Genomic DNA, 13193 nt, shown 5'->3' with positions numbered 1-13193 from the left:
AGTTTGAGAACGATTCATCTTAGAACCATGTGGGAATAGACCCAAGTGATGTTAGCATAATTATTATAGCATCATTTTTTCTTCTTTCCTGTTTCCCCAAATCTTTTGTAAGATACTATTACTTTTAAGATTAAAATTAGAGTTTTAGTTTAATGTATTCACCCCGAAAAAATATTTGGCAAGTGCCTCTTTGTGTCCAGAAAATTTGCTATAGCAATTTGGGCTTTAAAAAAATGCTAGAATCTTTTTTCATTATTTACTCCAGGGCAATACAAAAGCAAAGAAGTGTGCTTAGTTAACTCTTTACAGTAATTACTTCATATACAACCTAAGATTTAAGGTTCTATTGTGTGTAACCTAAGCATTTAATGCCAGTAGTCCAACCCGTGTTAAATATAATGGTGTTGTGTCTCACTGTGGCCATCTGCTTCAGGACTCATTCCAAAATTAACTCACTAGCTTACTCAGGTCATTCCACCAAGGAAAATGGGATCACAGTGATATATTAACCATAACATCATTGTGAACAAGACTCTGAATAATGCATCTCAGAGCAACACTCTAGGTAACTGAATTAGAATAAGCCAGACAAGGTCATTTGCAAAGTACTGTGGCATTATTTCAGCTGACATTTTTAGTAAAATAATTGCAGAGTCACTGAAAGCTGTAAGAAAGAGTGTGAAAGATGACTTGTACACTTTGCCCAGCTTCCCCCAGTGGTAACATTTTACAGAACTGTGTACTGGGCATTGACATGGTACAGTCCTCCCATCTTAGTCAGATCTCCCTGGCTGTATTTGTACTCCTGTACGTCTGTGTGTGCAAATGTGTGAGGTTCTGTGTGAGTATATCCCCTGGAATGTTTGTGCATCCACTGAAGTCAAGATGCTGAACAGTTCCATCAGCACCACACCCTTCCTTCACTTCCCACCATCCCCAACCCCTGGAAACCACTACCTTCCTTGTCCTCTAGTTGTGAAACTTTGTCATTTCAAAAATGTTACATAAATGAAACTATACAGTAGGAAAAGCTCAACCTTTTGAGCTTGGCTTAACTCCCTTGTGAATCTTCCAAGTTGTTGCACGTATCAAATAGTTTACTGCTTGTCAGAGCCGCCAAGTAAGTATTCATGGTGGATATACCATCATTAACCATGCATCTTGGCTGATTCCAGGTTTTGGCTGTTAAAATAATGCTGCCATGAACATTCACATACAGGTGTTTGTATAAGCATAAAGTTTTCATTTCTCTGGGATAAATGTCTGAGACTGGAACTGCCGGATCATACAGTGATTACATGTTTAGTTTTTAAAGACACTGCCAAACTGTTTTCTAGAATGCCTATATTGTTTTATAGAGATACTCCAAGCAAAGTATGGGAGGCTTTTTCTTTTTTTCTTTGCCAAATTATTCTGAAGTCCAATTTGTGACAGTTTTCTTTACCTGAACTAACCAAATAATTTTGCTAAAGTTAGCCATGTTGAGTAAGTAGATTTAGAAAAGAGAACTTTATCAGGGCATATCAGAAGCCCTATCCTCCAACCCCCCTCCCCCCCAAAAAATCACTTAATATTCATAGATGAGCTTTACACAGTAGGTCAACTGGAAATATTTGACCCCTTTAGTCTTGCTCTGATGGTAAAGAATATGCCAGCGATGGGAGAAACATGGATTCGATCATTGCATCAGGAAAATGCCCTGGAGAAGAAAATGGCAAGCCGCTCCAGTATTCTTGCCTAGAGAATCCCATGGACAGAGGAACCTGGTGGGCTACAGTCCATGGCATGGTAAAGAGTTGGACACACTGAGTGACTAACACTTGAACTTTTCAGTCTGTATGGCAGCCAGCAAAATAGACTCAACCCTCATTTCATAGCTGTTGGGCTCAATCTCCTATACCCATAACAGAATATTGGCCTGGACATAAATTGTTTCTCCCTTGTGTGACAACCTTTCTGTCTCCTATAAGGGGAAAAAAAGTTTTTAAAAGGATTTTTGGATACCCTAGATCAGCATCTTCACTTTGCACTGGCCAGAAATGAAGGCCCTGGACTAGGAGTTAGAAGACCTGTGTTTGAGTCACTCCTCTAATAAGCTGTGTCACTATAAACACATCCCTTACCCTCTCTAAGTTTGCTCAGCTGGATAAGCTGGATGAATTTCCCAGTGGAACCACCAGGACCCCAGTTGCTGGCCTGCCCCTGGAGGCTCTGATTGAGCAGTTCTAGAATGGAACAGGAGAATCTGCCTGATATACAAGTTCCAGGAGATACCGGTGAGACTGGACCAGAGATGACACCCTGAGAACCCAGGCTAGATTATGCTAAAGTGCCTTCTGGCTCAACAGTTAGTAGTATCCCCTCACCCATCCCCCTCCGAAGGACCCCTCAGGTTTGCTTTCCAGAATAAGTTATTCGTTTGACCTTTTTCTTAAGTGACCAGATATATAATGGAGTATAATGCAGCCATTTAAAATGTCATAGAAGAATATTCACTGTCATGGGAAGTTACTATTATATATCGTTAGGTTATAAAGAAGCTACACATTACAAAACAGCGTATGCAGAAATGTCCAGTTATACAAAGAAAATAAATCTAAAAAGATATATCTAAAATGTCAATAATAGTTATCTCTAAATCATAAAGTTGTAAAAATTTTTTATTTTCCCCTTTCTATGCATGTCTGTGTTTTCTAATTTTTTCTGTAACTCATATTTGCTGCTAAGTCACTTCAGTCGTGTCCGACTTTGTGTGATCCCACAGACGGAAGCCCACCAGGCTCCCCCGTCCCTGGGATTCTCCAGGCAAGAACACTGGAGTGGGTTGCCATTTCCTTCTCCAATGTGTGAAAGTGAAAAGTGAAAGTGAAGTCGCTCAGTCGTGTCCGACCCTTAGCGACCCCACGGACTGCAGCCCACCAGGCTCCTCCACCCATGGGATTTTCTAGGCAAGAGTACTGGAGTGGCTTGCCATTGCCTTCTCCGAACTCATATTTATTGATCATTTATTAGAACACAGAATTCCCATGAGCAGAACAACTCCTGATTTCTCTAGGTTTTAATAATTATGGTTAAATACCAACCAGCACAAATAAGGCTCTTCAGGTATGAGATAAAATTGTCTAGGAGGCTTTAGAGAGGTAGCTACAACCTTCCTTAGCCCTTTCCCTGAAAAGTATGGGCGATCACTTTGTGCTGTTCTTCCTCGACAGAATTCTGCACACGTGCACCTAAGCAGTCCTACCCCGGGACCACTTGTTACAGCATCTCATTATTGCCTGGGTGATGTTTCCATAGAGCTTTTCCACAGCTAACTAGTAGATCAACAGCTGTAGCCTCCCAAGCTAGTCCCTCCTTCATCCTTGACAATGGGCTGAAGTGTTTTCAGTTCAGTTCAGTTTAGTCGCTCAGTGGTGTCCGACTCTTTGTGACCCCATGAATCACAGCACGCCAGGCCTCCCTGTCCATCACCAACTCCCGGAGTTCACCCAAACTCATGTCCATCGAGTCAGTGATGCCATCCAGCCATCTCATTCTCTGTCGTCCCCTTCTCCTCCTGCCCCCAATCCCTCCCAGCATCAGAGTCTTTTCCAGTGAGTCTACTCATCACATGAGGTGGCCAAAGTATTGGAGTTTCAGCTTTAACATCAGACCTTCCAATGAACACCCAGGATTGATCTCCTTTAGAATGGACTGGTTGGGTCTCCTTGCAGTCCAAGGGATTCTCAAGAGTCTTCTCCAGCACCACAGTTCAAAAGCATCAATTCTTCGGCGATCAGCTTTCTTCACAGTCCAACTCTCACATCCATACATGACCACGGGAAAAACCACAGCCTTGACTAGACGGACCTTTGTTGGCAAAGTAATGTCTCTGCTTTTTAATATACTATCTAGGTTGGTCATAACTTTCCTTCCAAGGAGTAAGCGTCTTTTGATTTCATGGCTGCAATCAGCATCCGCAGTGATTTTGGAGCCCAAAAAAATAAAGTCTGACACTGTTTCCACTGTTTTCCCATCTATTTCCCATGAAGTGATGGGACCAGATGCCATGATCTTTGTTTTCTGAATGTTGAGCTTCAAGCCAACCTTTTCACTCTCCTCTTTCACTTTCATCAAGAGGCTCTTTAATTCCTCTTCACTTTCTGCCATAAGGGTGGTGTCATCTGCATATCTGAGGTTATTGATATTTCTCCCGGCAATCTTGATTCTAGCTTGTGCTTCCTCCAGCCCAGCATTCCTCATGATGTACTCTGCATATAAGTTAAATAAGCAGGGTGACAATATACAGCCTTGACGTACTCCTTTTCCTATTTGGAACCAGTCTGTTGTTCCATGTCCAGTTCTGACTGTTGCTTCCTGACCTGCATACAGGTTTCTCAAGAGGCAGGTCAGGTGGTCTGGTATTCCCATCTTTTTCAGAATTTTCCACAGTTTATTGTGATCCACACAGTCAAAGGCTTTGGCAGTGTTTTAGAGTAAGCTAGTTCTAGAGGAGATCAATCCTGGATGTTCATTGGAGGGACTGATGCTAAAGCTGAAACTGCAATACTTTGGCCACCTCATGCGACGAGTTGACTCACTGGAAAAGACTCTGATGCTGGGAAAGGTTGGGGGCGGGAGGAGAAGGGGACGACAGAGAATGAGATGGCTGGATGGCATCACCGACTCTGTGGACATGAGTTTGAGTGTACTCCGGGAGTTGGTGATGGACAGGGAGGCCTGGCGTGCTGTGATTCATGGGGTCGCGGTGAGTCAGACATGACTGAGCGACTGAACTGAACTGAACTGAGTTCTTCCTTTGGGACTAGGAGGGACTAGCTAGTATCTCTATTAGAAAAATTAATATTTACTGCTAAAATAGGAAAGTTAAATTATCACTGACATAAACTTATATAGATGCCAGAAACCAGTTATCTGCTGTGGAAAGCTGTTTTGTTCTCCATGTGGGTTCGTGTCCCCTCCTGGAATTTCTAACTATACTGATGTCCCCAAAACATCATTTTCTTCAACACCCACACTTCTCAAGGTTAAAATAGATTAGAATGAGCATGACTTCCTTGAAATATTATTTATTAAAATGGTTTTGCTGCTAAAAATTTTAAGAAATTAATACTATAGAAAAACGTTCCTTTTCTGAACCCTAGTAACTCCATTTCTGGATAAACTTGTTTGATTGGAGGCATGGTGTCAAAAGAGCAGTGCAGTGGTGATTTTGAAACACCACTTCTGTCCAGAGCTGCAGCACACCACTGTTCCTTTCTGCCAAGTTCCCTCCTGTGCGTATCCCTTAAGAATGAGAAAATCAAAGGACTTTTTGATTTATGAATGATAATGTGTTTATTGTGGTGGCACTATTTACCATTTTACATTTTGACACCCACCCATATGGGTATCTATCATAGAACTTTTTCCTTTTAACAAATGTGTTTTTTGCTTGAGAAAATATATTTTTATATATTTTCATATATTTTATATATGACCTAAAATCTGTTGCCACATGTCTGCCCCATGTGTTTGCTATCATGGGTGAAGTTGCTGGGTTTGCCTTATTTAACTGGGAGCTTCAGCAGCTGCATCCGGATGGCTTGTTCACTGCAGTGCTGTTGTAATAGCACCATCCAACACCAGCAATGCTTCCACAACCCCCTTACTGTGAAAGAGGAGATGGGAAGGTTACATCTAGAAATTTCTTGCTTTGTTGAAAAACAGGCTCATGACCCAGGAATTGCTTCATTTGTCCATGTGTCCAGCCTCATCGGGAAAGGAAAGGGCCTCTCTTTATCTCACTCAAATCTCTGTCTTCTAGTACTTCACGCACTGCCCTTAACTAGAAAACATAGCTGTGCTTTGCTTTACTGGTTCTGGTAGGTGTAAAACATAAGCTTTTGATTGATCTGTAAATTTTCCTACTGTGGTGGTGTTGTTCAGTTGCCAAGTAATGTCCAATTTTTGTGAATTGTGTGACTGCAGCACGCAAGGCTTCCCTGTCCTTCATAATCTCCTAGAGTTTGCTCAAATTCATGTTCGTTGAGTCGGTATGCTATCTAACCATCTCATCCTTTGTCTTCCTGTTCTCCTCCTGTCCTCAGTCTTTCCTAGCATCAGGGTCTTTTCCAATGAGTTGGCTCTTCGCATCGGGTAGACAAAGTATTGAAACTTCAGCTTCAGCATCAGTCCTTCCAAAGAATATTCAGGGTTTAGGATTGACAATTTGATCTCCCTGCAGTTCAAAGGACTCTCAAGAGTCTTTTCCTGCACCACAGTTCAAAAGCATCAATTCTTAGGCGCTCAGCCTTCTTTCTGATTCAGCTCTCATATCTATACGTGACTACTGGAAAAATCGTATCTTTGACTATACGGACCTTGTCAGCAAAGCGATGTCTTTGCTTTTTAATATGCTGTGTAAGTTTGTCATACCTTTCCTTTCAAGGAGCAAGCATCTTTTAATTTTATAACTGCAGTCACTGTCCACAGTGATCTGAAGTCCAAGAAAATAAAATCTGTCACTACTTCAGGTTTTTCCCCTTCTATTTGCCATGAAGTGATGGGACCGGATGCCATGATCTTAGTTTTTTGAATGTTGAGTTCTAAGCCAGCCTTTTCACTTTCCTCTTTCACCCTCATCAAGTGGCTCTTTAGTTCCACTTTACTTTCTGCCACAAGAGTGGTATTATCTGCATATCTGAGGTTATTTATATTTCTCCAGGCAATCCTAATTCCAGCTAATGTACTCTGCATATAAGTTAAATAAGCAGGGTGATGATATACAACCTTGTCATACTCCTTTCCCAATTTGGAACCAGTCAGCTGTTCCTTGTCCAATTCTAACTATTGCTTAATTGACGCACGTACAGGTTTCTCAGGAGGCAGGTAAGATGGTCTCGTATTCTCATCTCTTTAAGAATTTTTCAGTTTATTGTGATCCACACAGTCAAAGGCTTTAGCATAGTCAGTGAAAAGTAGATGTTTTTCTGGAATTCTCTTGCTTTTTCTGTGATCCAACAGATGTTGGCAATGTGATATCTGATTCTACCTTTTCTAAACCCAGCTGATACATCTTCGAGTTCTTCATTCATGTACTATTGAAGCCTAGCTTGAAGGATTTTGAGCATTACCGTGCTAGCATGAGTGCAATTGTGTGGTAGTTTGAGCGTTCTTTGGCATTGTCCTTCTTTGGGATTGGAATGAAAATTGACCTTTTCCAGTCCCGTGGCCGCTGCTGAGTTTTCCAAATTTACTAGCATATTGCGTGCAGCACTTTAACAGCATCAACTTTTAGGATTTGAAATAGCTCTGCTGAAATTCTATCACCTCCACTAGCTTAGTTCGTAGTGATGCTTCCTAAGGCCCACTTGACTTCAAACTCTAGGATGTCTGGCTCTTGGTGAGTGATCACACCATTGTGGTTATCCTGGTCATTAAGAGCTTTTTTGTATAGTTCTTCTGTGTATTCTTGCCACTCTTCTTACTCTTTTCTGCTTCTGTTAGGTCCACACCATTTCTGTCTATTGTGCCCATTCTTACATGAATGTTTCCCTTGATATCTCTAATTTTCTTGAAGAGATCTTTAGTCTTTCTCATTCTGTTGTTTCCCCATGGCCTAAATAAAATACAGTTTTATTTAAAATACAAGGTAAAGGTTTAAATGACATTGAAGACACTGATTTTACTTGCTTTTTTCCTACTTTCTAAAGGCTCTTACAGAATTTGAGTTGGAAGGCTTCACTGATGTTTCCTTGATCTAGTATTCCTGTCCACATTCAATGTACACATACTTATTGTCATTTTAGAGGGACAAGATCTTCTTCCTTATTGTATTATTTCTCACATCTTTCATCCTTTATTCCATCCTTCCTGTTTGTTAGTAGTTCATTTAGCAAAGCCAGCTTCTTTTAATGGGAAAAAAGGTATATTCCACTCTGTGCCATGCCAGGCTTTATTACCACACAAGTTTTCCTAATTAGAGTAATAACTACCTCATTCAGGCTACTTCTTGAGAAATCTTACTTCCTTTCATAAGCCAAGAATGGTCTTTTTTCTATCATCAGGTGTTAGGCGTCCATCCTAGACTTATCCCAACCTATTAGAATCATCTCATTACTTGACTGTCTCCCCCACTCACGTATTAGTGCCACAAGGGAATGCCTTCTCAGTGTGTTCTCTGACTGTACACTCACAGACTGATAGATGGTATTTAATCATTTAATGAATTGAGTGAATGAAGCCAGCTTGCCAGCCCAGTAGAGGAAAATCTCATATTATTTATTCAGTGCAAAGAGTGGAGTCCACATGTCATCAATACAGGCCTGATTGATGCTAAATTAGCAAGTTAGGAAGCATTTTGTACCCTGTTGTCATTTAAGACTCAAAATAATGTGATTGAAAAAGTAATTTTCTTTCATTATATTTACATTTATATTGTATATTTTATTTTGTAAATGAAACTTGAGCCTAGAAACTGGATTTTATAATATTAAAATAAAATTTGTTTCCATGTCACAACGTTTATATCAGAACATAACTTTGAACATGAACCATACCTAAACAAACAATATATTTAAGGCATAGTTTTTTATATTTACTTTTTAAGTCAACAGTACCCTTTAAGAGGAACGTTTGTGTGTAGCTGTGAAGAGACTTTCCTAAAGCTCAATTTTACTATGAAACTCACATTTTCCAGTATTTTACAGTTTTATCTGTCTTGTTTTGTGCACCTCAAAGCATTTATGTGCATTTTTTACAATGTTAATTTTATCTTGTGCAGGCTGCCTTGACAGCATGTCTTTCTATTGATTGAAATTCCAACTCTATGCTGAGGAATAGAATTCATAGTATAATTTTGTTAACTAAGACAAAAAGAGCATTCAGAAGTGTTTAGCATATTTACGCAATTGTACAGAAGCATTATAAACTGAACATTTGGTCAGCTATTACTGCAGCCTGGCCCTGCTTATGGTGGCTTAAGATTGTTTTTAGATGGTGACTCAAAGCAGAGACAGTATTTTTAGACAGTTTCACTCTCTCTCCCCTTTTCCATTCCCAAGTGTCCACTTTCAGGAGGAGAGAACAAAGAGGGTGAAACCTTACAGCGAACTCCAAAGAGCCCTATCTCCCTTGTTTCTAATAATTATTTATACTTTTGTAACTAGATATTCCAGAAGTGCGACAGCGAAGCTTGAAGCTTTAGCTGTACTCATTGACTCTGCAAAGCTTTAAAACTTTTTACTTTGGGGAATAAAACTAAAAAGATGAAATAGGGAGATTTTTCTCAGTGTAATGGAACAAAATAAAATTATCCTCTCTTAAAATAAATGGCAGGTAGGGAAAGCAATTTTTCCTGTCACGGATAAAAGCTAGGGAACACAAAATCTGCATTTGAAATATGTTATCTCAAAATGTTTTAAATAAAAAGAAGCTAAACTACATTGTACAGTACCTGTTCCCAAGGATGATTGCAGTTTCTTGTTATTAAGTCCTGAGAAACACATAGTGTCCTAGGCAGGCGGCACTATAAAAACAAGAAAAAAAAAGAAATAGTAGGTCGAATTAAATTTTTTTTCTTTTTTGACTGAGGGGCTGCATTTTGCATTGTTTGTTTTAATGAGCGCAGCCTCTTATGTAGTTTTCTCCATCTTGCATCCATGTTCAAAAGGATGCAAAAGAAAGTACCTCTTTGATATATGAGACAATATGAAGATTAAAAATCCCCCAACCAATTGGAAAGCATGGATTAGAAATAAAAATTTGTTCCTAAACCCATCTCTGCTACTTACTAGCTTTGTTTCCTGAGCAAGTCACTTAGGTTTCTTCATTTGTAAAACAAAGTTTCAGATGCCTGCTTTACCTAAATCATAAGACTGCTGAGGATGAAAAGAATCAAAATAGGAAAGTGTTTTACAAGTTTCTGGTAGGTCCTGTTAATAGAGATTAATGAGCTTGTTGAAGGTCACGGAGAGATTTAACTCTAAACTTCAGCGTTTGTCAGCACTGGCACCGTTAATGCTTTCAGGGTGTTTATTCTTCTTATGGGGACCTGTCCTCTGCATTATCGGAATATCCCTCCCTCTCTACCCACTAGATGCCGTTAGCATCCCCCAAGTTGTGCCAGCCAAAAATGTCTCCAGGGACTTTCCTGGTGGTCCAGCAGTTGGGACTCCGTGCTTCCACTGCAGGGGGCATGGGTTCTATCTCTGGTCCCAGAACTAAGATTCTACATGCTGTGACAAAAAAAAGAAATCCTCAGATACTACCACCCTGGTGGGCAAAATTGTCCCAAGTAGAGGACCACTGATCTGTGTGGTTCCAGGGTGAAAGTTCTTAACCATTTTTATGACAACATTTGTCACCATCAGTTATTCTAAGTACTTCCTGGTTGGAATACTCCATGACATAGCAACTTTCAGAATTCAAAAAGGGATAACTAGTTTTCATCTGACATCTTTGTATCTCTGAGTGTCAGCAGTGGCATTGGCTTCTTGGGAAGGTCCCTGTGAACTGTTGTGGAAGAAGCAGAGTCTCCCAACAGAGATACTGACCACAGTGAGCCAGGAGTCAGACTCAGTAACCCCTGAAACCCCTTCCTAGGATTCTGTGATCATCCCCTAAAGGGCCCATCTGGTCTCTCTTCAGCAGCCCCTTCTCATCTGAATATTCATGGGCTTCTAATATCTGTTACCAGCTGAGCGGCCAGGAAGAGAAACACAAGTGTCTTCATAACTATTATCAAAGACTCTTGACTCTAAGCCCTTGAGGTTTGCACCAGTTGTCCAAGTTTACATTTTCCGTAAGAAGAGGTGAGCTCATGTCCTTCTACTCTGCTATCTGTCTCCTCCCCACCCCACGTTTATATTTTGTTTAGGAATCGTAACCTCTCTTCTTTGCCTGCTCCTTCAACTTTGTTCTCACTGCAGAACTTGATAGAGAAACTCAGCTGGAAGTTGATACGGAAACGCAGCAGGAGCTTTTCTCACCAGCATCGTATGAAGATCCTTCTGAATCACTTGACATAAAGCAGATGCCTTCTGCCCTTGCACAACTCTTTCCTTTTCCTTTCCCCTTAACAGGGCTCATTAAATACACGCCTCCTTCGACTGCGTTTGGGGACTTAAGTACCAGCTGTCCAAGAGTGGAATATTTTCGCTTCTGTTGCTCACTCTTTCCCCAAAAAAATGGCCTGGGACAAACTTCCACATCTTTCTCTGACTGCATGCTGCTCTCTTCCAGATGCTGGCACTGTCTGCAATTTATTATCACCCCTGAACTAGAACTTTCAGAGCATTTATGGTTGACTTTATTATGTTTGTTTCATAATTATCCAAAACTATTGAGAAATTTGATGCATTTGATCTGGGCCTTATTAAATAGTCTGAAATGATTTTGTATCTATATGAATTAAATTTTTTGAAACCACTGAATTTTAAGATAACTTGTGCTGACAAGCCCATGTATATAGTCGAATGTGGTTAAAAGTATTGGCGTGACCAGAAGAGAGATTAGTGTAATTAATAAGCATGACAAGAACCTGGAATTGCCCAGGAGTCTTCAGGATTTGGAACTCTGTTCACCGAAGATCCAGAGCAGCTGTTTGAACCAATGGGAACGAGAACTGGATTACTTCATGGCAGTACAATGTTAGTGTCAATTTAAACTTAATTTTTTTTTCCCTTTAAAGTGCATGTGAATTATTTTAATTACTGTATGGTTTATTTATGAAAGGACTAATTGGCTCCCTCTGTAAAATAGCAGTGTCTGGCCCAACCAGTAGTCATTTTTCTTTGTAGACCAGAAAGCATCCTAACTGACCAGACTTACCTGATCCAGGTTTGATGTGCACTCAGCCATTTCATCACATTATGTAAGGAAAGCACTGTGGGTTTTTCTTCCTTTTCCAGGTGGCCTTTTTGAAGATGTAGCCAAGGGAGTCGACACATTCCTCTCCACAGCACGGGGTGCACCGGCAGCCAGCAGTCAGCCCAGTGGGCAGCAGTTACAGAGACAAGAACCCGGCTACAGAAAGAGAACAGGGCATTGCAGTTTTGAGTTTACTTGCTCTCATCTGTTCTCTAAGAGAAGAGTTAACTTTAAATCTTTGAAACACCAAGGCTGTGAAGAAAGTCATAGTAGCAGGTTGAGAGATAAGTATAGAATTTTCATCTCTGTTTCCCACTGAGAGGAGCGTTCAGATATGTGCTGTCTCAGCACCACCTGGAGAGAGAGAACTGGCGGAGACCCATCCGTCCTGCGTGGAGGCAGCGAGGGGCTTCGCTGGGGGAGTTGAATGTTAGCTACTGTGAATCTTAGGACATAAACTTGCAGAGAACGTCTCAGATTTGTTTAAAAAAATTTTTTAAAGAAAATATGGCACTCTGTATACCTTATTCAGAGGGGATGCTCAGTAAATAAATGTCTGTTGAATGCCTGATTGTCAAATTAAAGGGTTTCCCATTTATGCAAAACTGCTTGTGTTCCTTTTCTTCTTTATTTCCTTTACCGTTACCGAGTATGCTGCAGATCAAGAAATATACCTCACTGGCATCCTGTTACAGAGTTGTCTGAGCCCTTGTGTGCTGGAGCACGTGGTAAGGAAACCGCTGAAAATGACAGAGCTGGAAGGGTCCTACAAGGCACAGGACCACCCCTCATCTTACAGAGAAGGTTTGAGACTTGCCTGTCATCTCACAGAAGGAGCCACCTCGGGACTGGAGGCAGGCAGATCCTTCCTGCCCACTCCTTATTCAGGAGGACAGTCTCTGGATCTGCAGCTATACCTGCTTCTCACCAAGCCTGTTTGCTACCAAACTCATGTTAGGCTGCTCGCTGCTTGAACGTCAACACTCCAGAGATAAGTGTTGATTAGAATGGAAAGCCTGCTTTATTCATGAGGCTGGCAACCTGAGGAGGTGGCAGACTCATGTCCAAAAACCAACTCCAAAGATCCCGCTCGACCATTAAAGTTTTTAAAAGGAGAATCATTTGGGGAGATCAGAGTCTTCTTTATCTTCCCACACATGGACTTTCTTCTGACTGGCTATTGGTGAGGTAACAAGGTTGTGCTCCAAGAATCTTATGCTCTCCCTGGGGTTCCCATCCCCCACCAAGATGGGGCCTTTAGTTTCTGCGTGTATGCGTGCTTAGTCCCTCAGTCATGTCCAACTCTGTGTGACCTTATGAACTGTAGCCTGCAAGGCTCCTCT

At 40.9% G+C, this 13193-nt stretch overlaps 1 protein-coding gene across 3 annotated transcripts in view; it reads left to right on the top strand.

Annotated features, from left to right (window-relative positions):
* Positions 1 to 12448, top strand: part of UBE3D (ubiquitin protein ligase E3D) — a 173576-nt gene extending 161128 nt beyond the window's left edge. For all 3 annotated transcript variants that reach the window (XR_016038390.1, XR_016038391.1, XM_055432895.2), the window contains one exon: positions 11892 to 12448. Coding sequence is in view for 1 of the 3 variants with exons in the window: in XM_055432895.2 (XP_055288870.1) it covers positions 11892 to 11912 (21 nt within the window). In the remaining 2 variants the exon portion in view is untranslated. The remainder of the gene's footprint in view (positions 1 to 11891) is intronic.
* The last annotated feature ends 745 nt before the right edge of the window (positions 12449 to 13193 follow it).

The sequence above is a fragment of the Moschus berezovskii genome, chromosome 10 (genome assembly GCF_049115385.1).
Source record: "Moschus berezovskii isolate FMDL1 chromosome 10, NW_MosBer_1.0, whole genome shotgun sequence".
NCBI lineage: Eukaryota > Metazoa > Chordata > Mammalia > Artiodactyla > Moschidae > Moschus > Moschus berezovskii.
The sequence above is the reverse complement of the archived record's forward strand: the minus strand, read 5'-3'. Positions and strand labels throughout refer to the sequence as shown.